The sequence below is a fragment of the Manihot esculenta genome, chromosome 11 (genome assembly GCF_001659605.2).
Source record: "Manihot esculenta cultivar AM560-2 chromosome 11, M.esculenta_v8, whole genome shotgun sequence".
Taxonomy (NCBI): Eukaryota; Viridiplantae; Streptophyta; class Magnoliopsida; order Malpighiales; family Euphorbiaceae; genus Manihot; species Manihot esculenta.
In genome coordinates, this window is record NC_035171.2 from 10,510,355 (window position 1) to 10,536,447 (window position 26,093).

The 26,093-nt window shown below is 32.8% G+C and overlaps 5 protein-coding genes across 5 annotated transcripts; 4 read left to right on the forward strand and 1 right to left on the reverse strand.

Moving 5' to 3' along the window:
- Positions 1-3,917: 3,917 nt before the first annotated feature.
- Positions 3,918-5,449, forward strand: LOC110625463 (WD repeat-containing protein LWD1). The gene has a single exon (XM_021771061.2). It carries the CDS (start codon positions 4,242-4,244, stop codon positions 5,280-5,282), a length of 1,041 nt encoding a protein of 346 aa, XP_021626753.1. The 5' UTR covers positions 3,918-4,241; the 3' UTR covers positions 5,283-5,449.
- Positions 5,450-15,615: 10,166 nt separating this feature from the next.
- LOC110626980 (glyceraldehyde-3-phosphate dehydrogenase A, chloroplastic) lies at positions 15,616-17,796 on the forward strand. Its single transcript, XM_021773191.2, has 5 exons — positions 15,616-15,875; positions 15,963-16,079; positions 16,354-16,658; positions 16,760-17,004; positions 17,144-17,796. The coding sequence occupies exons 1-5, from the start codon at positions 15,834-15,836 to the stop codon at positions 17,644-17,646; spliced, it is 1,212 nt and encodes a 403-aa protein (XP_021628883.1). The 5' UTR covers positions 15,616-15,833; the 3' UTR covers positions 17,647-17,796.
- Positions 17,797-18,081: 285 nt separating this feature from the next.
- Positions 18,082-19,722, forward strand: LOC110625591 (rac-like GTP-binding protein ARAC5). Its single transcript, XM_021771227.2, has 4 exons — positions 18,082-18,105; positions 18,293-18,517; positions 19,388-19,475; positions 19,563-19,722. The coding sequence occupies exons 1-4, from the start codon at positions 18,082-18,084 to the stop codon at positions 19,688-19,690; spliced, it is 465 nt and encodes a 154-aa protein (XP_021626919.2). The 3' UTR covers positions 19,691-19,722.
- Positions 19,723-20,394: 672 nt separating this feature from the next.
- Positions 20,395-21,515, forward strand: LOC110626252. Its single transcript, XM_043961422.1, has 3 exons — positions 20,395-20,756; positions 20,846-20,950; positions 21,036-21,515. The coding sequence occupies exons 1-3, from the start codon at positions 20,625-20,627 to the stop codon at positions 21,513-21,515; spliced, it is 717 nt and encodes a 238-aa protein (XP_043817357.1). The 5' UTR covers positions 20,395-20,624.
- A 2,710-nt stretch (positions 21,516-24,225) lies between these two features.
- On the reverse strand, positions 24,226-25,587 carry LOC110626211 (xyloglucan endotransglucosylase/hydrolase protein A). Its single transcript, XM_021771993.2, has 4 exons — positions 25,361-25,587; positions 25,175-25,275; positions 24,903-25,096; positions 24,226-24,816 (listed from the first exon to the last, which is right to left on the reverse strand). Exons 1-4 carry the CDS (start codon positions 25,545-25,547, stop codon positions 24,417-24,419), a joined length of 882 nt encoding a protein of 293 aa, XP_021627685.1. The 5' UTR covers positions 25,548-25,587; the 3' UTR covers positions 24,226-24,416.
- Between the last annotated feature and the right edge of the window lie 506 nt (positions 25,588-26,093).

Sequence of the window (26,093 nt, forward strand, 5' to 3'; positions counted from 1 at the left end):
ATTTTCAAAGAGCCAAATATACAAATTCAGAAAACTCAAAGTGCACAAGAGAAGTCCAAATCCACGCAACCTACGGCACAACCCATGACCTATTTCTAAAACAATATGGACCGAATTCATTTCAGTGATCACCAGCAACGTCATTATTAGAAAACAACTAAAATGACCACAACAGGAGCACAATCGAAGAAAGCAGACAAAAATAAGGAAACTCATAAGAAAATCCTAAAAAAAGAAAATCAAAATAACATGTAAAAACGAATAAACAACGCAAAAGAAAACAACAACCAAATCGAGCATGCAAAGAATCATGCAAAATCACCCGGATAGCAAACCAGAGAAAGCACAGCGCTTTTTGCTTTTTCAAGTTTTAAAAAAAAAAATTCTCAATCGTTTGCGAGAAATAAATTTTTTTTCAAATCATGGTGGAAAACGACCCTACTACATTTTACAAGTCGATAAAATCTACCACATTTTTAAAACGTGATAAAACAGGAGTAACTAAATAAAAAAAATTTAATACATGGGACCCTTAACCAGTAATGCATGATTGCCGTTTTTCTCCACTCAATTAATTTAAATTATAAATTTAATTTTTATTTAATTAATTTTTATATTTTATTAATTTAATTTATTTAATTATATATTAAATTTATAAAATATAATTATAAAAATAATAATAATATTAATATTAATATTAATTAATTTAAGTTATTTATAATATAATATTATATTTATTAATTTATATAATTTAATTAATTATATATTAAATTTATATAAATATAATTATAAAAATTATATTAATATTATTATAAATATTAATGGTTTTAATTTATTTAGAATAAAACATTATATTTTTCATATTTATCACTCTATTTAATTATTTTTATTAGAATTAATTTATAAATATTTAATGTAAATACTCGTGAATTATAAAAACTATAAAAAATTAATATTTATTTTATTTTATATTTTTTTTTATAATTTCTTTTTATTCTCTCGTATTTCTCTTAAAATACTCTATAAATATTTTTATAACCTTACAAATATTAATATCTGAAAGTGAGGATATAAATCATAAATGCCGGTCATATAAAACTCAGCCTTCTCAGAAAATAAGGGGACGTACATATATATAACGGGAAGCAATTTGATCATCTTAATATTTTTTTTGATAAAATTTTTGATTTTATCATTTATATATATATTGATTTATTTTTATTATATCTTACTGTTCCCAAGTATTTATATATTTTTTTTATTTAATTTTTTAATAATTTTTACATTAATAAATATAATTAATAAAATAAATTGTATATATTCTTAACATTAATTAATATATTTGTAAAATAAATTATATTAATACATTTATATATATCTTTAGTATTAATTAAATTATATAAATTAATAAAATAAAATGATAAATATGATAAGTATAATATTATATTATAAATAATTTAAATTAATTAATATTAATATAATTTTTATAATTATATTTTATAAATTTAATATATAATTAAATAAATTAAATTAATAAAATATAGTATTTAATTAAATAAAAATTAAATTTATAATTGAAATTAGTTAAATTCAGATCCACCGCACTCATATATTACCGCACTTTTTAAGGTGTGGTAATGTATTAAATCTTTTTTTTTTAATTTATATTTTTTCTACTGCATTTTAAAAATGCAATAGACTCCCTTTTCATTTTAATTTAAAAAAAAATTTCAAATTTCAAATTGAAAATTGAGAAATTTTCTTTTTAATTTGAAAAAGCAAAAAGGCTGAAAGCACAACAAAAATCTAAAACAGTACTAACAGGAAACTAAGAAAATCAGCCAAAATCAACGGCCATCAAAACCACTGAAACTAGAAGTTTGATACTGAATAACAAAGCCATCACTAGGGATGGCAGGCGGGCAGGTTTTTACGGGTACCCGATCCGTCCAAACCCTATTAGAACGGATTTGGATTTTTATAAAATGGATTTGGACGGATTCGAATTTGAAAAATTTTACCCGTCTCGAATTCGAGTAGAGTTCGGGATTAAGTGATCGGATACTCGTTACCCAAACCCGATTAACTATACTAACAAAATTAACCCTAATCCCTAATTCATTTTTTCATTTTACTCTGCTTTCCTCTCTTCGTCTGCGTCTCTCTCCCTCGCTTCCCTTCCCATAGTTCTCAATCACGCCTCTCCCCCACTTCACTGACGACTGCCGGCAGTTCAGTCATCACCGGCGACGTCTCCTTTCTCTCCCCAGTCGACGATAAATCTTCTCTTTCCCCAGTCGACGATAAATCTTCTCTCTCCCCAGTCAGCGATATCTCCTTCTCTCTCCAGTGGCGACATCTCCAACTTAGACAACTCTTCCCTCTGCCCGGTCGGCATCGGCGATATCTTCTTCTCTCTCTCCAGTCGGGTGAAATTTACTCTTTTCGATTTACGCATCTCTCCCCCGCACTTCACTGACGCTAGAGACAACCCTTCCTCTCCTCAATCGGCGACATCTGCTTTGACTGGATCTCTCTTCAGGTTTCAAGATCTTTTATGTGCATGTTATTAAAGAATTTTAGAATTTATGACTATTAATCTGATTATTTGGATATGTTAAAAAATCTAATTATTTGCTATTTGATTAATGTAATACGGTTGATTTTTAGAATTTATGGACAATTAATCTGATTATTTGATTATAAATTATTATTTGTTGGGTTGCTGAGTTGCTGGTTCTTGTCATAGAACATTTCTCCTCCTACTGGGTTGTGCAACTGTTAGGTAGTTTATTTGGTAGTTTTTGTCATTGAATTGAATTAAAAAAATTATTTGCTGGGTTGCTGAGTTGCTGGTTCTTGTCATTGAACATTTCTCCTCCTAGTGCTGATTTGCTGGGTTGTGCAACTGTTAGATAGTTTATTTGATAGTCATTGAATTGAATTGAATTAAAAAAATAGGGTTCAGGTATTGTGCGAGTATTGTTAAACGGACTTGGGACGGGTTCGGATAGTAAAATTAAAATATTAAACGTGTTTGAGACGTGTTCAGAAATTATATATATAATCGGATTCAAATTTGGATACACTTAATTTTACGGGTACCCTACCCGTTTACCACTCTAGCCATCACTCAATAAAATGGGACGCTACAAAACTCAGTTATTCATAGATCTATAGGAACGTTCATCACCGAATATATAGTAGCATGATATTTGAAGTGCCGTCGATGAGCAAAAGCTTTGAGCAAAAGTTAATAAATTGAATAAAATTTTTTTATTAATTAAAATTTCAACTTATTTAAAAATAATTGATGAATAAATTGAGATTAGGAAAAAATAATAAAATTAAAAAATATACATTTCATTAATTAATTAATATATATTATTATAGTAATAAAATATTATCAATTTATGGTTAATTGTTACATCAAAATTAATTAAATCGATAATAAAAAAAATTAAAAAATTGAAGAATTTTAAAATTACTAAAAAAAGTCAGAACTAAAAGCAGTCATAAATATAAAACATCAAATTATAAATTTTTTATGGAATAAAAATGATAGAACTTTTACAATAAAACAAGCGTTACATAATTATAATTTTAAATAAAATATTATACTAAGTTTTTTTGCATAAAATTTATAGAATTAAAAAGTAAAAAACAATATCAATCTTAAATATATGAAATAATAATATAAAATTTTAAAAATCAATAATAATTAAAAAGAGACATAAAAAATTAAAATTAATAAAATATAAAGTAAATATATTAACAAAAATAAATAATCTAATTTAATTATAATCGCCTCGTACGCAGTGAATTTAATTTTTAAATTCTAATCCACCCCAAATTCACTTGTAACTGTTCAAATACGTTCTCTCAAAATTTAGTCGCCCGTTGCCATCGACAGCACAGGAAGGAGGAGGGAGGAGCGACTCGCCAACGCCTACCCCAATCTCCGTCCATCTCTAAACGGGAACAGAATAGATAAGGTTGCAAAGGCCACAGACAGGGCCCATTTGTCTATGTTGCTAGACAGGGTCTTATCCGTAAACTGTAGGCACGCTACATTTTGACTTGGACCTGACCTTTTCTTCTTCAATCTCATTTATTTCATTTTATTATTACAATCGCACTTTTCTTCCTAATCGTAAAACAATACCAGTTTCGTCTCTGCCACTGGCCGCGGTCGCTCTGTTCTCTTCTGATTCCGGAACTAAAAACCAAAGGGCTAAATTATGGGTACCAGCAGTGATCCCAATCAAGACGGATCCGATGAGCAGCAGAAGCGGTCGGAGATCTACACTTATGAAGCCCCCTGGCACATCTACGCCATGAACTGGAGTGTCCGCCGTGACAAGAAGTACCGTCTCGCCATCGCCAGCCTCCTTGAGCAGTACCCTAACAGAGTTGAGATTGTCCAGCTCGATGACTCCAACGGTGAGATCCGCTCCGACCCGACTCTATCATTCGAACACCCGTACCCGCCTACCAAGACCATGTTCATTCCTGATAAGGAATGCCAGAAGCCGGATCTTTTGGCTACCTCTAGTGATTTCCTCCGCGTGTGGCGTATCGGTGATGACCAGTCTCGCGTAGAGCTTAAGAGCCTGCTTAATGGTAACAAGAGCAGCGAGTTCTGTGGACCTCTCACTTCCTTCGACTGGAATGAGGCGGAGCCTAAGCGCATCGGAACTTCGAGCATCGACACCACCTGCACCATCTGGGATATTGAGCGGGAGACCGTTGACACTCAGCTCATCGCTCACGATAAGGAGGTTTACGACATCGCCTGGGGCGGCGTTGGGGTTTTCGCCTCCGTTTCCGCTGACGGCTCTGTTAGAGTTTTCGATCTTCGCGATAAGGAGCACTCCACCATCATCTACGAGAGCTCGGAGCCCGACACCCCCTTGGTTCGATTAGGATGGAATAAGCAGGACCCGAGGTACATGGCCACTATCATCATGGATAGTGCCAAGGTGGTGGTTCTGGATATCCGCTTCCCGACTCTCCCTGTGGTGGAGTTGCAGAGGCACCACGCTAGCGTCAATGCCATTGCTTGGGCCCCTCACAGCTCTTGCCACATTTGCACTGCGGGTGATGATTCCCAGGCCTTGATTTGGGACCTCTCCTCCATGGGGCAACCTGTCGAGGGCGGATTGGACCCCATTTTGGCTTACACCGCTGGGGCTGAAATTGAGCAATTGCAGTGGTCTTCTTCTCAGCCTGATTGGGTTGCTATTGCCTTTTCTACCAAGCTGCAGATTCTGAGGGTTTGATACTTAAATTCATGTACTGTGCATCTAGCTGCAGGAAAATTCAATTTGCTAGTAACAGGGTAGAAGAAACGCTTGATTTATTCCTAGTATTGACTGTTGTTTGAACTTCTGATATATAAATTGCTGATAATTAGTCTCACTCCGCGAGCTTGTTAGCCCTTTTGTTTTATGGGTTTTCTTTGTTTTGCATGTTCTGTAACTTAATTTTCTACACAAGCATCTGATGAAATCTTATCAATAACGAATGAGTTCATATAGCAGAATGAAAAACCATATTCCAATAACGTCTGGACGAAAGGATTCTGCATCATTACAAGTGACTCGGACTATCAAACAAAAAGATGGTTCAACTCTCAATTTTTGGACCTAGATTGGGAAGACAGGCTATTTAATCTCAACTCCTTATAGCAATTCCAGTATCTGAAACCTTCTGTTCTTATATTTGCTCTCTGAAATCAAACTCTAGTAATGTCTGGAAGACCTATCTTTTCTCGCTGCTATGCCTTGGTTGAAGGTTGTTTACCTTGATAGGCACAGAAATGGTTGAGAGACCAATCTTTCACATTTTCGTGCCTCCAGTTTAAAGTAATGAAAGTATCTTGCGGTTCATATTTTTCCATATATTGTAAATGGGATGATTATGTAGAATAATCAGATTTCACACATCTGGGATATCTGGAATGAGAAAGGAAATCAGAACTACCTTTTTAGATATCGTACGAGAGAGAGTTAATGTTTAATTCTTTCCCTAAATTCATAAAATTTACTGATTCTGGCGTGTCTTACGGTAGCAATACGTTGTTCCCCATTAATTTGTTGAAGAATAGAGCTTGGGCTCAATACAATAAATTAGCTTTGGAATTCTAATGATTGGAATCTGTGAAATGCCTAGGTAAATAATGGTAGACCATTTCCACATTTTGTGTTTTTCTTTGTAAAGGAGGAAGGAGAGGGTAATTCTAGGAGATGGATAATTTGTCATTTGGTGATGTCCAATGGAAAATAGTCTTTACTTTTCTAAGGTGAAGATGGAAGAAGATGGGAATTTTTCAAAGCACGCACGCACGCTTAATTTGTACTTTAAGTTCAAGGAACGTGGAAGCAATCGACCAGTCTACTTGTACAGGAGACATGGACTTGGCCAATGCTTTTTTTTTCCTACTTTTCTTGTGGTTGTTGAAGAAAACGACTTGGCTGATGTTTCTTTTTCTGTTGCATTCTTTCTCTCTGGCAGTAAATATAATGTTATATACCAGACTGCCAGTGTGGTTCCTGGAGGGAGAGTATAGTACCTGGAGAATTTCAATTTGTTTTATTGGAAATATAATTTTGTCATAATGTTGTTTTAGCTAGCAAGATGGGATTCTCAAAGATCTTTTTCATTTAACCGTTGAAGACTTTCACTCGTGTTGTCGATCTTTTTCTCAATTCACACATAATAAAGAAAATATTTATCAAGCAAAATCTAAAAATATTTTTAAATTCTATATGTTAAAGGAACGTGTTCGACAATCATATTACCGAACACACTTATTCAACACTACGAGTGTCGAATAATGGAGAATTCGACACTATAGGTGTCGAATAATTGGGAGTTCAAAACTATGGGTGTCGAACTGCCACGCAAATATGTTGTTCAACACTGGATGTCGAATACACCTGTCCAGCACTTAGAGCGTTGGACAAGTCATCATATCATGAGTGTAGAGAATCTCTGCACCCCGACGAGAAGACTTGATTAAATGAGCTTTTGATCAAGAAAAGAGTTCGGCACTTATAGTGCCAGACACTTTTGCATGCACACAGACCCACGTAGCGCCTGCCCCACATACCTACATGCACATACCCAAAAGAGACTTTGGCTTTAAAGCTAAAGTCTCCTTCCATCTCCCCTCATCTCCTCAGCATAGTTTCTTCTCCCACTCCACACTTTCTCTCCACCTCCTTCCTCCTCAGCATAGTGATACGGGGCAACTAGCCTTGGATTTTACGGCAGAATTGGACCGGGGTTAACTTTTATATTTTAATTATTATTTTGGATATTTTGGGTATTTTTATTATTTTGCATATTAGAGTTTTATTTCTATTGTAAATAGCCTCCCTTGGCTATTAGGATTTTAGACTCCTATTAGGATTAGGATTATTTTGCATATTAGAGTTTTATTTCTATTTAGCCTCCCTTGGCTATTAGGATTTTAGACTCCTATTAGGATTATGATTATTTTATTTCTATTATAAATAGCCTCCCTTGGCTATTAGAAATGCACTTTTCACTTTTCAATCTTTGAGGAATTTCAATAAGACTTTTAGTCTTTCAGCTTATCTTTTCTCCTATTTCGTCTTAGCCAAACGATATTGGTTAAAACTCCTGACGGAGTCTAAATAGTCCTTCTTTTCTCTTATTTCGTCTTAATCAAACGATATTGGTTAAAACTCCTGACGGAGTCTAAATAGTCCTACATCAGATTGGTATCAGAGCGAAGTTCGACCATGGCAGATAATCAAGAGGCGCGACTTGCTGCGATTGAGGCATCCTTGGCAGAATTGAGGGAGATGATCGGACAGCTGACCCTGCAACAGGGAATCCACCAACCCGCCGTCGCCGCACATCCTCATGTGGCCGCCAATCCTGTGGCCGCCATTCCTGTGGCCGCCAATCTTGAAGTCACTTATGTGGTGAAGAAAATCTTATGTTCAACAAAACAGGAGGATGAAACGCAAAGGAGGAAGATTTTTCAAGCAAAGTGTCGAATAGGAGAGGCAATTTGCAGGCTAATTATAGATAGCTGCAGTTGTGAGAATCTGCTAGCTAAGCAATTGGTGGAGAAATTGCAGTTGCCTACACAGCTGCATCCTTCGCCATACAAAGTCGGATGGATTAAGGAAGGTCCGACAATTGAGGTCAACAGAATCTGCAGCGTGCCTATCTCGATCGGTAAATCTTATACTGAACTTGTTAATTGTGATGTTGTGGATATGGATTGTTGTGGAATTTTGCTAGGCCGCCCTTGGCAGTTCGATGTTGATGCTTTGTATAAAGGGAAGGAGAACTCATACATGTTCACGTGGAATCAAAAGAAGATTACTATCTTGCCTTCCGGTTCTGCGAAACATTCTAAAGTGAAAGAGAAGAATGTTGTTGCTGTTTCTACGGGAGTGCAGAAGCTATCAGGCGCAGTTGAGAAATCTGAAGGCACACTAGCCTTATTGATGAGAGCAAAAGGTACAATGGAGGATGCACCATCTTTACCACCGCCCGTCAAAGAGTTGTTAAAGGAGTTTCCTAAGATAGTGGAGGAGTCATCAAAGCGTCCGCCCCTGCGGGATATCCAACATCAGATTGATCTCATTCCTGGATCAAAATTACCGAATCTGCCTCATTACAAGATGAGTCCAAAGGAGAGTGAAAACCTCCAAGGCCAGGTGGAATTTGCTTACAACAGTATTGCAGCAAGCAACTTGGCAAAGCAGCACGTGGATGTTTTCAAACAGGAGCGTGGTGGAGGACAGAAAAAGCTTGACGCCAAGAAGATTGGTCCATTCCGGATCATTCAGAAGATCAATGACAATGCCTATGCTCTTGACCTCCCACATGAAATGAAAATTTCGAAGACGTTTAATGTGGCAGATCTATTTCAGTACTACCCTGCTGATGACAACTCGAGGACGAGTTCTTTACAAGTGGAAGGGAATGATACGGGGCAACTAGCCTTGGATTTTACGGCAGAGTTGGACCGGGGTTAACTTTTATATTTTAATTATTATTTTGGATATTTTGGGTATTTTTATTATTTTGCATATTAGAGTTTTATTTCTATTGTAAATAGCCTCCCTTGGCTATTAGGATTTTAGACTCCTATTAGGATTATGATTATTTTGCATATTAGAGTTTTATTTCTATTTAGCCTCCCTTGGCTATTAGGATTTTAGACTCCTATTAGAATTATGATTATTTTATTTCTATTATAAATAGCCTCCCTTGGCTATTAGAAAGGCACTTTTCACTTTTCAATCTTTGAGGAATTTCAATAAGACTTTTAGTCTTTCAGCTTATCTTTTCTCCTATTTCGTCTTAGCCAAACGATATTGGTTAAAACTCCTGACGGAGTCTAAATAGTCCTTCTTTTCTCTTATTTCGTCTTAATCAAACGATATTGGTTAAAACTCCTGACGGAGTCTAAATAGTCCTACATCACATAGATCTTCATCTCCACGATTATATTATCTCCATTCATCTCCTTCCTTGTTCCCAAGAATCTCCACTATTATCAAGTTTTTCTATAACTGAATTTTCTTTTTAAATGAGTATATATTTTTTCTTGACATATAAAAATAAAATTATAAATTATATTTTTATATGGATTCATAATTTTTATTATTATATGTATTAAAAATTTAAGCATAATACTTTTTATTCTAAAATTTAATTGTCTAAATGCTAAATGTTAATAAATAAAAATAGTGGCATTTCAGATTAAAAAATTATTTTAAATATATTTTTATTTAATTTTTATAATTTTAAAAAAATTATTAATTAATTCTTAAATTTGTAAAAAATTAAAAAATTAATATTTTTATATAAGATATTAAATAGTAAATTTTTAAAAAAATTATAATCGCTCATCGATTATACAATTAAATAAAAAATTATTTAATTTTATATTTATATAGATTTATCTCTAAAATATAATTAAATAATTAAATAAAATTAAATAAACATAATCCACACACTTAAATTGTTATAAATATATATTTTTTAAAATGTTTAAAATGATAGTTTAAAAAATTATTTTTAAAAAAAAATATAATATTTTAAATTCTTAAAATATTTCATCCATCTTATAATTTTTATTTATTTTTTAATTATTTTAAAATTATTTTTTATTTTATTTTTTATATTGTAATAATATATAAATTAATTATTATTAATTTTATTTTATGTTTAAGTTTTTTTAAATATTTATTAATATGTAATAAAATTTAATATTTTTAAAATAAATATAATTGAAAAGTTAATAAAAAATTATTGTTTTTAATATATAAAAAATAAAATGAATAAAATTATAAATAATTTAAGTAAATCTAGCTTTTTCTTTTTTATAACCATGGTATTATTTCAATTTCATTAATACCACCATCAACTTTTTTTTTTATCTGTCATTTAATCTAGACCACTAATATTTATACAAATATTTTTTTATACATATTTATTTATAAGAAGATGCAATGTTATAACATTTTTTAGAGAAATGATAATTAAAAAACACATTTAGATATTTTAGATATTGTGTTTAGTGTATTGAAAATTTACATAATTATGGTTTAGTTAAAAAAATTAATTTATTAATAATTATAGTAATTTTAGGATAGAATGAATTAGCAGTATTTGTTGTGATTTTTTAATAGAATATTTTTAGTACATGTATATTATTGTAGTGTTAAATTTTATATTGTTATTTAGTGAAAAAATATAATATTGATAATTAATTTAAATTTAAAATATATAATATGATTTAGTCATAATGAATTAATAATTTATTTTAATTTAATAAAAAATTAAGTATTATTAAGTGTATTAGAAATTTATAATTGATAATGTAATATAGTGATTGAATATATATTGTGGTTTTGGATTGAAAAAAGTTTAGTCAACGTATATTAGTGTAGTGATAAATATATTTTATTGTGATTTAATGAAAAAAAATAAATATTAATAATTAATATAGTTTTGAAATATATAATATGATGTAATATATTAATAATTTTTATTTAGTTTAGTTTAAATGATTAAGTGTTATTAAGTATATTAGAAAATTATAATTGATAATGTAATATGATAATTGAATATTTATTTTTGTTTTTGGACAGAATAAATTTAATAAAAGTATATTAGTGTTGAGATAATTATTTTATTGTGATTTAGTGAGGTAAATTAATTGGGATTAAATTTCATAAAAATTTATAAATAATAATTTAATACGGTGTTTTAATATTGTTGGTGAATTTGAATATAATAAAGTTAGTAGATGTGTATTAGCATAGCATTCCATATCTCATTTCCTTCTTTTTTTTGGATGCTCGAAACCTTCATGCACACTTACTGTCTTTGTCTTTACACTTTATAAAATAAATTTTTTCTCTTGTTTCATAGTAGTAAAATTAATGATAATGTCTTAAGTGATGTTCTTTTGCGGCCGCAGCCATTGTATTTCTCGAAAAAAATATCATTCCAACTGAAAACTCTTTAGATGCATCCCAAAAGATCTTCTGGCTTATTATAAGGATTCACCCTAATCAAATCGAAATTTATTTCTGCGTACGGGGGAGATGAACAACGGGTACAATAGGATTAGGAAATTGAGTGTTGTAATATCGAGACTCACTCTCACTATCCTCCTGACCATTATCATTATCATTCTCAGTAGACATCCATGAATCATCGTCATCGTCATCTCATCGTCATTCTCTACTCTATCAGATAAATTATTTGACGGCCCTCCAAAACTATCAGATAAATCATAATCATCCACTAAATTTTGCTCTTCACATTGTTCAACATTTGATTTCACAACAGTTTCGGATGAACCTATATCAATATCCTCATTCGTCGCATCAACACAGCAAAATATCTTAATATATATTTCTATACCAGATGGACCACTAATTTAATATAAGTAATTAAACATACTAGATACATCATCTTCATCCATATTTCTATGCATTCAAATTTTAAGGATCCATCCACAATTGTAGGCTTTCTAAAATTAATTGTCTCTATAAATTCATTCTTCTCAGATAATCCAATTGCACGAACAATTTTTCCGACGTACTGACTAAAACTTATCTATTTACCAATTGGAATAACTTTTGAAAAATCTCAATCAAAATCATATCCATGAGAACTATTTATAATATTTTTATCCCAATGAATATTAGCATATATAGGAACTATCATTTTTCTGATAATAAATAAAAAATAACATATAAATTCAATATTTCTATAATTGATAAATAAACTTTTTTAGTTTTTAAAATTACAATAAATTAAATTTAGACACAATAAATATGATATATTTATTTAAAAAAATTGTGATTTTTTATGTACCTCCCTTTTAAATATAAATTACTGTATTATGAAAAAAATTTTGATTTTTTATGTACTTCCTTTTTAAATATAAATCACTGTATTACGGTTTCACCGATATGACCAATGAAATCAAATCTTTCAATTTCTGCAAAAAAAATATTTTATATTAAAAATTTATTTTTCTTTACAAAATTTACTATAAAAATAAAAAATAATTTAAATTTAGAATGAAAAATATCTAAACTTTACCGGCATTTTTTTTGTAGTCGAGTCAAAACAAGTAGATACGATAATTTTATGAAATTTGCAGAGGAAAAGAACTGATTTGTATCAAAAATTAAAAAAAAAATAAGTAAGATTATAGAAGTAGAGAGCAAATAAGAGATGAGAAGGAGTAAAAAATAAGTCAGATAAGAGATGGAAGTTTGATTATAATTGGATAAGCAAATAGCAATTTATAGAGATGCGGGCGAGTGGGTAGCCGTTAAAAATTTTGGACTGTTGGTGTAGTTTGGCATTAAGAATGCCGAATTAGCCGTTGCAGGGACATGTTCGGCACTCATGTCCGCTACATGCAATGTCACAGGAGTGCAGAGATTTCTCCTGCAAAGGGGTGCAGTGTCCGCTGCACACAATGTCACATGGGTGCAAAGATTCCTCCTGCAGAGGGGAATCTCTGCACCCCTCTACTTTAGCTTGTCCAACACTCTTAAGTGCTGAACAGGTGTGTTCGGCATCCAAGGTGCCGAACACGCTACGCATGCAAACACAAGAGCAGTTAACACGCCACATATGTAGACACAGGAGCAGTTCAAATTGCTCCCGTGGCAGTTCGATACCCATGATACTGCCGAACACGCTCTTTTGACACACAGAATTTGAAAATATTTTTGAATTTCACGTGATTTAATACATATTTTTATTATGATACATGAATTAAAAAAAAGTTTTGTATTATCTCGGATAGTGATAAAATTATTATAGCATTAACATAATGAAAATATTTTCAGTGATTGGGATTCATCAAGAAATAGTTAAAGCATAAAATATTTACTATATTAAAGTGAGAATTAAGTTATTTGCTAGAAAATTACTTCTCGAAAATTAGAAAATGAAAGTCTGTAATTGAAATAGAGTTTGTAAAAAGGCTCCATTTCAAGCAGCACTAAGAGTGTATTAACAGGAGGTCTCCTCCATCACAACCAATTGCAATAGTCATGGTAGTTCCTTCTACCATAAAAGATGGACATCGTAAATACCTGTCAATATTAGGTTCATTTCAGATATCATCGATATTAACAATATTATTTCATATCACCTAAATCTCATACCATCAAAGGAATATGGAATTTTTTTTAAAAAAAAAAGAAAAAAAATATATGAGAAAATGAAATCATCCAAGATACAACCATAGAAGATATCATAAATTCAAATAAAATCAGTAGTGTATGCATGTGCAAGATAAATGACTTTGAATTTTGTGCTCAAACTTAAACTAACCCAAAGAAAAAACCAAACTCAAATATTGCATTTACAAAAAGAAATATATATGAAAAGGATTTAGCCGAAGAAAAAAAAAAAAAGATTATGCTCCTTCTCCATGCTTTTTCTGGGTGCAACCGCCTAACTTAGAACTATACATAATCACTTTTTTAAAAAATAATTAAAACATATAAGAAAAAGAAAAATAAAAAAGATAGAAAAAATATTTTGAAGTTAAGTGAGAAAACATAACCCTAAAAACTTATGTTAGAGGAATTGATGATTCTAATACCTATATAGCTATTTAGGATTTTGAGATTAAAAAATATTTTTAATTCTAACAAAACCTAGAAGCAGATGCTTGAACTTTTAAGGATTTTGAGATTAAAAAAAAAATAACTTTTTAAATTTGATCCAAAATTATTTTTCAAATACGATCAGACTCGACTCATCTATGGCGTCGTTTTCTTCTTTTTTTTTTTTTAAATTAAAAAAATAAATAAAACACACAACAGTCTATTTGTTAAGACCTACCATTACAGTTGAGTATCATTCGGTTTAAATTGAAAAAATTGATTGAATCGAATTAATTTAAAGATTCGGTTTAATTTTTTTATTTATTTCAATTTGGTTTGATTTTTAATTTTAAAATTTTCAATTATTTCGGTTTGATTCGATTTTGATTTGAAAAAAATTTAAAAAATCAAATCAAACCGATTAGTAATAATAGTATATTATTTTTAATAATTTAGAGAGATTAGATCATACTAAGGTTAAAATATTTCAATTAAATTTTAAAATATTAAAAATAAAATATAAAAAATAAAAAAATTTATTAAAAATTTAAATCGATCAAATCAAACTGAATTAAACTGATTCGGTTTAATTTGATTTTTGAATAAATCGATTTGGTTTAATTTTTATAAATATTAAAATTTTAATTTTTTATTTATTCGATTCAATTTATTTTTAAATCGAACCGATTCACCTACTTAGCACGCGGCAGGTTTTTATTATATATATATATATATTAATTTTTTTAATTTTAAATTAATAAATATATTAATTTTTTTAATTTTAAATTAATAAATATATTAATATTAAATAATTAAATATTTTTATAATAAATATAATAAAATATATTTATTTAATATACAATAAATTAAATATATTTTTAATAAAATTAAATATAGTATAAAATATATTTAATATTACATTATAAAATATAAATTTATTATATTTACATGTCCATATTACAAAACCATATACCATCCACCTCAATCTTACACCAAGATTAAAATTAACTCACACAAGCTACCTCATTCAATTATAAAACTAGATATTTCATCCACGTGTCCCATTCAATTATAAAATGAAAACTATTCTTCATCATATTAAATAAAAAAAAACTCGTTATTTTATCTGACTTTTTTTTAAGAAAATTATTTTTTATTTTTATTTTTATTTTATTTAATATTAATTACATTCTTCACTCATACTATATATAAATTATAAATTATTAGGTTTTTTATAATTAATAAATAAATTAAATATATTTTTATTAAAATTAAATATAATATGAAATATATTTAATATTATACTATAAATATTAAAGAACCAAAGCACACTGAAATTCAGAAGAAAATGTCATTGGCCCACTTCAGAAGATCACAAGTCTGAAGGCCCAAAAACAAAGAACAGATACTATATCACAAGCAGTATATGCCCATATATGTAAAACTAAAATTCCATTTTGGAAAATTGGAAGCGAAATTGGGAGACACAAACACAAAGCAAAATCATAGCCATACATTGAATATGAGGCTATCCATTATCTCATCCTTTCTCAGTTCAATTCCTTCCCCTCATCTCTCAAAAACACCCACCACTTACTTATACTTGCCTTCTCTACTACTCACTGCTGATTTTTTGCTATTAATCTTAGCCTCAGCAAATTTATTTCTGGTTTCTGCGTATCCATTATGGCCTCGGCTACTCTTTCTGTAGCCAAACCATCCCTTCAGGTTCCTCTTCCTCTTAATTTGTTATGTTACACTCGGAACTTGTGTCTTTATGTAAGTTTGATTTGTTTATTTTTGTTTTTTGTTCAGGGAAATGGAAAGGGATTCCAAGAATTCTCAGGCCTCCGCAACTCAGCAGCTTTCCTTCCCTTTTCCAAGAAAACTTCTGATGACTTGCTCTCAGTCGTTGCTTTCCAGACTTCTGCTGTGAGTTTCATATATTCTCATATTAAGAAACTAATATTGTAAGCAATTAGATGCATGCCACTATTAATGGAATACGAATCAGCAAGTACATTGAACAGATTGCCAAATGGGAATCTCAAAATGAAGTTAAAACTGATCATAGCTTGTTCAATTTAGAGAGATAAGACAGTATCCATCATTGAAATTAGATCTCCTGTTCAATTTAGTAGGAGAAGACTTCTAATAGTTAAGTTGGATTGGTAGAATCTCAGGATTTGTGTATTTGAATGTGAAGGTGGGAAGCAGCAATGGGGGATACAGGAAAATTGCAGCTGAGGCTAAGCTAAAAGTGGCCATAAATGGATTTGGTAGGATTGGAAGGAACTTCTTGAGATGCTGGCATGGACGTAAGGATTCCCCTCTGGATGTTATCGCCATTAACGACACTGGCGGTATCAAGCAAGCCTCTCATCTCCTCAAGTACGATTCCACCCTTGGCATCTTCGATGCTGATGTTAAGCCTGCTGAGAATGGTATCTCTGTCGACGGCAAGGTCATCAAGGTTGTTTCTGATCGCAACCCCGTCAATCTTCCTTGGAAGTAAGCTCAGAGAGGCTCTGCTTCATTCCTTCTTGTCCTTGCTTTCCCTGATTAAGATTGCTTGATTCTGAATGTAAGAACACGATTTGAATGCTATGTAGGGACTTGGGTATCGACCTGGTGATTGAAGGAACTGGAGTTTTCGTGGACAGGGACGGTGCTGGAAAGCACATTCAGGCAGGAGCCAAGAAAGTGCTCATCACAGCCCCTGGAAAAGGTGACATCCCAACCTACGTCGTCGGAGTCAATGCTGATGCTTACAATCCTGATGAGCCTATTATCAGCAATGCTTCTTGCACTACCAATTGCCTTGCTCCTTTTGTCAAGGTCCTTGACCAGAAGTTTGGTACAATTCCTCTCTTCTTTATTCCATTTTCTTTAAGAATTTGGATTCCAGTGATTGAGTTCGACCTCCTGTAGGCTTTAGAAATACTCAATAGAAATGAAAAATTGAAAATTGAATGACAACTTGTGGCTACCTGCAGGCATTATCAAAGGAACCATGACTACCACTCACTCATACACCGGTGACCAGAGACTCCTGGACGCCAGCCACCGCGATCTCAGACGGGCAAGAGCTGCTGCTCTAAACATTGTTCCAACTTCAACTGGTGCAGCCAAGGCAGTTGCCCTTGTCCTTCCAACTCTCAAAGGAAAACTTAACGGCATAGCCCTCCGTGTACCAACACCAAATGTATCAGTTGTGGACCTGGTGGTTCAGGTATCAAAGAAGACATTTGCAGAAGAGGTAAATGCTGCATTCAGAGAGAGTGCAGACAAGGAACTGAAGGGGATCCTGTCAGTTTGCGATGAGCCTCTTGTTTCAGTGGATTTCAGGTGCACAGACGTTTCATCAACTGTAGATTCATCCCTGACAATGGTGATGGGAGATGATATGGTTAAGGTGATTGCTTGGTATGATAATGAATGGGGTTACTCTCAAAGAGTTGTGGATTTGGCTGACATTGTTGCCAACAATTGGAAGTAGAAACAATATTTGTTGCCTTTTCTCCAATGTAATTTTCTGAGTTTTGTGTCCTCATGATGATCTTCCTTTCTACAATTGGGTTCTCATCCCATTTCTATTTTTGTCAACAATGTATAATTATATTGTGGAATTGAACCATTTTTCTCTTCAGTTTGTGAAATAAACATCAGGAATTGCATCAAATTAACTAAATCATATGTTTATCATCATTATCAATGAAATTCTTTACCTCGTATTTGTTCGGTGAGAATTCAAATTATTAAGGGATAAGTTTTTCCGTTTAAAAATGTTGATAGATTCAACTAAGAATTTTGTGCACACACTTATAAAAATATTTTCACTACAAGAATTCACAATTTCACTAACGGATTTCACTAACGGATGGTAAATCCGTTAGTATCACTAACGGATTCACCAACGGTTTAAAATCCGTTAATGATACTAACGGATTCACAAACGGTTTGAAATCCGTTAGTGATTCTAACGGATTCACCAACGGTTTGTGATTCCGTTAGTAATACGAACGGAATCACTCTAACGGAATACTAACGGATGAAGCCATCCGTTAGTGAAAATTTTGGAGCCAAAATCCCAGTCTTAAATGAAATCCCTAATTCCTTAAAATCAAAATCACTGAAATCTGAAGTTGCCTCCAACCTTTCCGTGGTTCACTGCCAAGTGCATCCATCGACCGCCGCCATCAACGGTTCGTCGCCATCAACGGTTCGCCGCCATCGACCGTCGACAAAGGAGCTTATTCTTAGCATCAATATCCACGGGCTCCAGGTTCATTAAGTGTGTCACTGTCGGCGACGGCGCTGTTGGCAAGACTTGCATGCTTATTTCCTATACTAGCAACACCTTTCCCACGGTACTCTCTCTCTTTCTGGCTTTCTCCCCCTTTTGTTATTTTTCTTTTTTTTCTACGGTTATTCCCCTTCTGCAGAGTTCCTTTCTTTTTCTATTTTGAAATGTTCTTTTTTAAAGCCATGTTCTTCCCTGTAACCATCTCTACCGGGCCAGAAGTTTTTTAATACGTATTTATGAATTAAGTGAAGATTTTAGTTTGAATTTCAATTTTGGGTTTTTCAACGTATTTAGAACTTAGATCAGCTCTTACTAGTGCGTTTTTAATTCTTGGAGCTCATGGATTCTATATGAGCGCAGTACTTGTTCTGAACCTCAATTTGTTAGTCGTGGAATTCACTAAAGTCGAAATTATAGGGCTAGATGATGTTGATTTTTACACGTACTAGTTTCTTGGTGCAATAAATTATACTGGGAACAAGTGTCTGCTAGAGTAACACTATCTGTGTTTGCTTAATGGGCAATAACTCTAGCGTTAAAGGTGTGGACAGAGTTACTATGGGTCCAGGGGAGCTGGATTTTTTTCTAATGTTCTATTTTGAATTAAGCCTGAAATCATCTGTGTTGGGGATTATTCGTCACCCTTTTTTTAGGAAGGTTTGCATAGAAAGAAATTGTTTTGATGCTTTATTTGGCGTTGTGATTCTTGCCACCTGTTTAAGTTTTCATCATCAAACTCTTTTTTGACCAAAAAAAAAAATCACCGAACTCTTTTATCTGATTCAAACTTTTTTAACTTAATATTTATTTATTTATGCTGTGGTGTGTGTTCCATAATGCTTCTTTTTTTTTCGGCTTCTGATTTAGTGCATACCAAATATTTGCTTAAGTTGGTCATATTTTTATTTGTTTTTTCTTCTGTGATTGAAAACAGGATTATGTGCCAACTGTTTTCGATAACTTCAGTGCAAATGTGGTTGTGGATGGGAGCACGGTCAATTTAGGGCTATGGGATACTGCTGGTAATCTGAAGTTCCTTAAAAACTTCCTCGTTCTTTGTTACCAGGAATTATTCATTGCTTTAGGATTTATTATTCACATTTGAACAGGTCAGGAAGACTATAATAGATTAAGACCTTTGAGCTATCGAGGGGCAGATGTCTTTATTCTTGCATTCTCTTTAATCAGCAAAGCTAGCTATGAAAATGTCGCAAAAAAGGTTATGTCTCATCAATAGCTGTTCTTTTTAGATGATGAGTTCATGTAAAATTATATGTTTATGTTTCTGGAGCTGATGAATTGTTCTGACTTTCCATTTCAATGGATTCCAGAACTTAGGCATTATGCACCTGGGGTTCCAGTAATTCTTGTTGGAACAAAACTTGGTAATAACTTAGCTGTCATTCCATCTTCTTTATAGTATTGATATATTTGAATTGTTTGTAGTTAGCCTTGTATCATTTCAGATATTATCATAGGATTTCTGAGCCAAAAGGAACATGGGCTTGAACCTTAAGCGCTAAAAAATTATTTGCATGATCAAACATGGGATTAATGGCCCTAAACCTAACAGAAGAGATAAAAAGGGTTCACATAGTCAATTCAAGTTGGTTGGGAATTGAGGCCTAGCTGAGTTGAATAACATGAATGGCACATCAGATCCTATTTCAAGTGCACCAGCAGGTGCACTTGGACAAGTGCACATGCTGGTGCACTTGTGCACCTGCGCACCTGCTGGTGCACTTGGCAAGTGCACCAGCAGGTGCACATTTCAAGTAAATCTGCTGGTGCACATTTCAAGTGCACCAGCAGGTGCACAAGTGCACCAGCAGGTGCACTTCAAAGTGCCAGAGCAAATGCACAAGTAAATACACCAGCAGGTGCACATTGGCAGTGAAATTGAAATCTAATTGCATTGTGAAATTTTTTTGTTGCATGTGTTTGAATTTACACTAAGTGTGCGTGGATAGGTAGATATTCCAAACATGATGCATTTTTAATATGGATGATGGCTGAATACGTATACTGATTGCTATAATTTCTCATTAACAGCCTAACGAACCTGGTTATACTGCCCCGCCACCTTCCCCTCCAGTAGAAGATACTGCCATTGATATCAGGTTCAAATTTATGTTAATATTTAGTTCCAAAATGAATGTAGTTATTAGATTATGATATCTGAATACAAAGAGAAGTGTGAGAAGTTTTCTGCCAATAGGCGCAGTGAGGCTAGAGGTTCAGGATCTGGCATTTCCAGGCACGCATGCGGTTCTGTTTCACAATACACCCACCAGCGGAGGATGGTATTTCTTATAACTTTTATTTTATAATTATCTTCTTATAAATATTTTGGTTCGATGACAAATGCTACAATTCTTATAATTGGTAACAGAGGGAAAGACTAGGCAGAGAACCACATCCGCATGAGCTTTTTGAGGCCACACATAAGAGAAAGGGGACAGAGGAGTTTGTTGATGCCAGATCAAAAGCTATTTATGTAAGTTCATCTTAAATGTAGTTATTAACAATTTTGATTGACGTAAATTGTTTTACTTATATGTTACTTTAAAATTATAATGCAGGATAAATACGTAGAGCTGAAGGAGGCTGCTACACATCAACAGGAGGGAAGCAATGAACCAACGCCCATAAATGAGGCCCAACTGTACTACGAAGCGGTTGGTGGACAGAAAAAGAGTCGAGTTTATGGGTTAGGGTCCCAGGCCTCAGCATATTTTCATGAGCCAGCTCATTGTTTTGCATCATACACGTCTGCACCCCCAGTGGATCCTCCTACAATTGAAACAATGAACAGGATGCAGAATAAAATTGATCGGCTAGAGACAGAGAATAGTCGAATCACCACAAGGCTGGACGAGTTGCAGACGTTTATGCATAGGATGATGGCACAACAGGGTATTGGGACATCCACTCAGACATCTGGTCCTACGGCACCTCCAGCTCCGTCTCCACAGCAGCGGCGTGATGATGCTCCTGTCATTGGTGATCATCATACAGATAGTGATGATGATACATATGATGAGCTAGCTAGTTTAGTTTAGTATGTACATTTTGTTATGACCAGTTTATAATTTTTTTTCCAACATATAATTGTAGTACAAATTCATTACGTTTTTTATATATTTTAATGAGTAATTTAGTTTTGTCTGTTTATAGTATTTTTATTATATGAATATACAAATGGATGTATATGAATGTACAGGGTACAGGTACAGATGCATGTATATGAGTGTACAGGATATAGATGGATGTGGATGTATATGATTGTGGATGTGAATGTATATGAATATACATGGTGCAGATGGATGTATATGGATGTATATGTACAGTTACAGGGTAGGGGTAGGGGTAGGGATGTGTAATTCTGTATTTTTATTCACTAACGGATTAGTAATCAAACATCCGTCACTGTCACCAACGGAAAATTCCGTTGGTGATCCGTCACTGCCACCAACGGAATTTTCCGTTGGTGATCCGTCACTGTCACCAACGGAAATTCCATTGGTGATCCGTCACTGTCACCGACGGAATTTCCGTTGGTGATCCGTCACTGTCACCAACGGAAATTCCGTTGGTGATCCGTCACTGTCACCAACGGAATTTCCGTTGGTGATCCGTCACTGTCACCAACGGAAAATTCCGTTGGTGATCCGTCACTGTCACTCACGGGTACAAATTTTCGTTGGTAATTAAAATTACCAACGAGGATTTTCCCGACGGACTTAGTCCGTCACAGATCCGTTGGTGATCCGTTTCACCAACAGAATTTCAGTAATTACCAACGGAATTGTCCGTTGGTAATTATGAAATTTCTTGTAGTGTTTGGTGGCATAACAACTTTTTTCTTATTAATAGTATTATTATAACAATTTTCAGGGTTTAATTTTGAACATCATGCATAACTATTGAAGTTTATAAAGTGCAACTTGTAGTATATGCCCTCCATTTAAAATTAATAATTTTATAAGAATTTAATTTAATTAATTTTTTTTATTTATATCGAAAGAATTCAGTTTTTTTTTTAATTTAAAAATTTTTATTTTAAAAAAATTAGAAATCTTCCAATATTCATTTGAATTCTTTTTTATAAAATAATCATATATATAATACACTGCAGAAGTAATGTGGATTAGTTTCTAGATATTAAGGCTCATTAAGTATGTGATTTTGTAAAGAAATGGAAGAATTAGGATCCATGGATCTAAAAAACACAGGCTTCTCACAATGAATCAAGTTACCAAAAAAAAAAATTGAATGAGATCTCAAAATTGAACAATGTTATTTTTTAAGAGTAATTTTCACTCATGGTAACTGAAATTAGCCATTTTTAAAAAATTATCAATATTTAAATAGTTAATTTTCGGTTAATTTTCTGATGAAAGGTATGTCTTATGTGGTTTAAAAATTTTTAAAATTAAGTTATTTTATCATATTAGAGGTTTTGAACTGAATCGAATAAAAAATCTGAAAGCGGCTTTATTAAAATTACAAAACCGATTTTAACTTAAAAGCAATAAGTCCTGGCCGGTCCTTTTACTTGAAGGAATATAAACCATTCAAAAACTATTATAAATTCATCACTTCATCAATTTAGAATCCTAGATTTCTATCTCCTCCTCTCCCTACTGCCATACCCTTTAATCGTTTTCTACCCTTGCTCTCAATCTGGTTGTCGGCTTATCGCCCCTCACTATCTCTCTCACTTTGGCCATTGCTCGTGCTCCCACCTGTGTGTCGCTGCCGCTCTCACCTGCGTGTTGCTGTGCTACTCTCACTTTGCCTGCATTGCTACTGCTGCTCTCACTTCGTCGACGTCGTTGTATTGCTCTCTCTTCGCCTGCATTGCTGATGTGCTCGCTTCGCTGGCATCTTTGTACTGCCCTTGCTTCACCTGTGTAGTGGCCGCTCTCTCCGTTTTCATCGTTGTTGTTCTTGATCTCGCTGTCACTTTTACTTTGGAAGGTATGGAGCTAAACGTAGGTCATCTCTCATGCTGCTCGTGGTCTCCCTCCTTCGTTGTCACTATGGCCATTTGTTTTGCTTGTTTTTCCTTAAATCTACATATTCTTATTTTGTGAAAGAATTTGTATTTTGTATTTTTAGATTTGTTTGTATTTCTAGATCTGTTTGTTGGTAAATTTTAGATGCAAATTTTTTCAATAATGGAAGAAGTTTCTTGAATTAAGAACGATTATTTTTCAGCACATGAAAAATTAAAATTGTAAGGGTTTAGAGTTTATATTTCAAATTTGTTTTATTGCTAATTTATTATTGAGATTTTATTTTTGATGTTGGAAGGTATTCTTTGAATCAAGGGGATTTTGAACCCGATAACCAAAAATTTTTCTGTTGAATTCAATTACATTATTACTTTAAATCAGTTTAGTAGGATTTTATAATTTTAATAAAATAGATTTTTAATTTTTTCAATTTGATTCGATTTTAAATACGGAATACTCATTTCTAATTTAAAGTTTTACGTTGAAAAATAATTTAATTTTAAATTTTTTAAATTAAGTAAAATATGTTGCATGTGCCTTCATTAAAAAATTGATTGAAAACCCATTTGATAATTATTTAAACGTTAATAATTTTTTTAAAATAAATTAAAGTTCTGATATGAAATAATGATTTAAGTTCTGTGAGTAAAAATTACCAATTTTCTAAATCTACACAAATGCTTTTCTGTTTAAGTGGAAACTGGTAAGGCAGGAGTTGATGGTTCAGGTAGATGACCATTTCAGAGGAAAGTTGAAACAAATATTTCCACTGCATTTCATTTTACATGACCCATTTAAAACAAATACATATTAACCATACAAGCAAAAGCTTGATTAAAATATCAGAACTCTGATGTAATAATTTCAATGAAGGGAAATAATTAAAGGCACTTGCTTGCAGCAAATACATATTAAATTTCCTTTTGCAGGTGTTTACGAGGATCAAATGTCGTGGTCACGCTGGCATTCAGGAGCCACCGTGGGGAAGCGGGCGCGATCAGTGCAGTAATTGTAAATGGTATACTTCTGGCGAACCCAGCCGAGGTTCTGGTACTGAGCAGCATCAAGGTCCTGAAACTCCTTCTGATCCCACCAACGCTTGCCTTGTGTCTCGCAGAAATTGGCATTCACTGATGCCTCACAGCCATCTATGTGGAACCCTTTGTAGGAGGCTATAAATGGAGCCTTGGACCAGTCTGTCTTCTCCAAACCACCCCGTGTAGCCCAGTCGTCTGCATTCCACAAGCTTGAATACAGCTTCATCGGCTGGTTGAATGGGAATCTCACTCCCAAATCTTTGCAGTTTTTGAACACCCTAATGGGCACATCATCGACAAAAAACCTGAAGGAAAAGAAGAATGAAAGTTTAGATAAGAACACACTTACAACCATGGCATCAGATTTTGCAGCTTTGAAGATGAAACTTACACAATCTGATACAAGTTCCATAGTATAGAGTAAGTGTGATACTCCGTTGTAGGATCAAACCAGAGATAAATTCTCTGCTCTCTATCTCCCTTGCCGCCGCTGAACACGTTTGTCTGCAAAATGTAGGGTTGCCCAGTTCTGTTTCCCAGGAACTCGAAGTCTATCTCGTCATGCTCAGAGTTTTGAGAAGACAACTGCACCAACCAATGATTTCAGATCACAATCCATTCATCTTTAGAAGAAGACTGTTAAAAATCGATGAAAGAACTTACGTAGAAAGCAGTTACAGTTCCCGCAGAATCCCCAGGAACCATCTTTATGTGCATGCTAAAATGGCCAAACAAGTAAGAGCCCTTGGATTGAAAGCCAGTACCTTCAGGAACAGAAGATATAAACAGTGAGATCATAATTTCTTGGAAAATGTGTGAATCTGAAATTGAAGCAGTTGATATTATTACCAGTGTACTTGTCAAGAATGAGCTGAATCTCAGAACCTCCATTGAAGTACTTGATGTGATCAAAGGCCCACGTTGGTATATAGTTGCGACCAAAAGGTACATCTATAGGCTTTCTTGGAGCAGCAGCTCTGCTGCCAAAAGCCAAAAGTAGGAAACTCAGGCATAGAGTCCATAGAAAATAAGCCATCTTTCTCTGTCAAGATGAAGACTCACTTGCTGAAGATTCGTTCAATTTGTCACATATATATAGGAGACACCCTACAATAGATCGTTTATAAAAAAAAAAAAAAAAAAAAACTAATATATATATATATATAAACAGATTAAAGTTTAATAATATTTTAGAACCCCTAACTTAAAACTTGAGTTTTAAAGTTAAACTTAGCTTTTTTTTTTTTTTTTTTTTTTATAAATATTTTCAGAAAAATATTTTTGTAAAACAAATACAACCTTAAATCATTAAGTTAATTAAGAGAAGAGTATAATTGGAGTTTGAATCTAAAATCACTATAACACTTAATTATTGAACTGATATATGAATTGTATAATTTGATGTAACGTCTCTATAAAACAAGGACACATGAGGTGTTGGAATTTGAATAATATATATAAATTTGTTAATATATTTTATTTTTAAATTAAAATTAAATAATAAAAAATATTTTTTATAAGAAAATTTTTTTAATTATTTTTTATAAACAAATAAAATTTTAGTAAGTCTGTTATGATTTTT

Excerpts from the sequence above, each read along its gene's own strand:
- LOC110625463 (XM_021771061.2), top strand. The coding sequence starts at position 4,242 with ATGGGTACCAGCAGTGATCCCAATCAAGACGGATCCGATGAGCAGCAG.
- LOC110626980 (XM_021773191.2), top strand. The coding sequence starts at position 15,834 with ATGGCCTCGGCTACTCTTTCTGTAGCCAAACCATCCCTTCAG. Across the intron at positions 16,080-16,353 it reads TTGCTTTCCAGACTTCTGCT|GTGGGAAGCAGCAATGGGGG; the intron begins GTGAGTTTCATA and ends TTGAATGTGAAG. Across the intron at positions 17,005-17,143 it reads GGTCCTTGACCAGAAGTTTG|GCATTATCAAAGGAACCATG; the intron begins GTACAATTCCTC and ends GGCTACCTGCAG.
- LOC110625591 (XM_021771227.2), top strand. The coding sequence starts at position 18,082 with ATGATACTAACGGATTCACAAACG. Across the intron at positions 18,106-18,292 it reads TACTAACGGATTCACAAACG|TTGCCTCCAACCTTTCCGTG; the intron begins GTTTGAAATCCG and ends TGAAATCTGAAG. Across the intron at positions 18,518-19,387 it reads CTAGCAACACCTTTCCCACG|GATTATGTGCCAACTGTTTT; the intron begins GTACTCTCTCTC and ends GATTGAAAACAG.
- LOC110626252 (XM_043961422.1), top strand. The coding sequence starts at position 20,625 with ATGATATCTGAATACAAAGAGAAGTGTGAGAAGTTTTCTGCCAATAGG. Across the intron at positions 20,757-20,845 it reads ACACCCACCAGCGGAGGATG|AGGGAAAGACTAGGCAGAGA; the intron begins GTATTTCTTATA and ends AATTGGTAACAG. Across the intron at positions 20,951-21,035 it reads CCAGATCAAAAGCTATTTAT|GATAAATACGTAGAGCTGAA; the intron begins GTAAGTTCATCT and ends ATTATAATGCAG.
- LOC110626211 (XM_021771993.2), bottom strand. The coding sequence starts at position 25,547 with ATGGCTTATTTTCTATGGACTCTATGCCTGAGTTTCCTACTTTTGGCT. Across the intron at positions 25,097-25,174 it reads GAACTGTAACTGCTTTCTAC|TTGTCTTCTCAAAACTCTGA; the intron begins GTAAGTTCTTTC and ends TGGTTGGTGCAG. Across the intron at positions 24,817-24,902 it reads TGGAACTTGTATCAGATTGT|GTTTTTTGTCGATGATGTGC; the intron begins GTAAGTTTCATC and ends CTTTTCCTTCAG.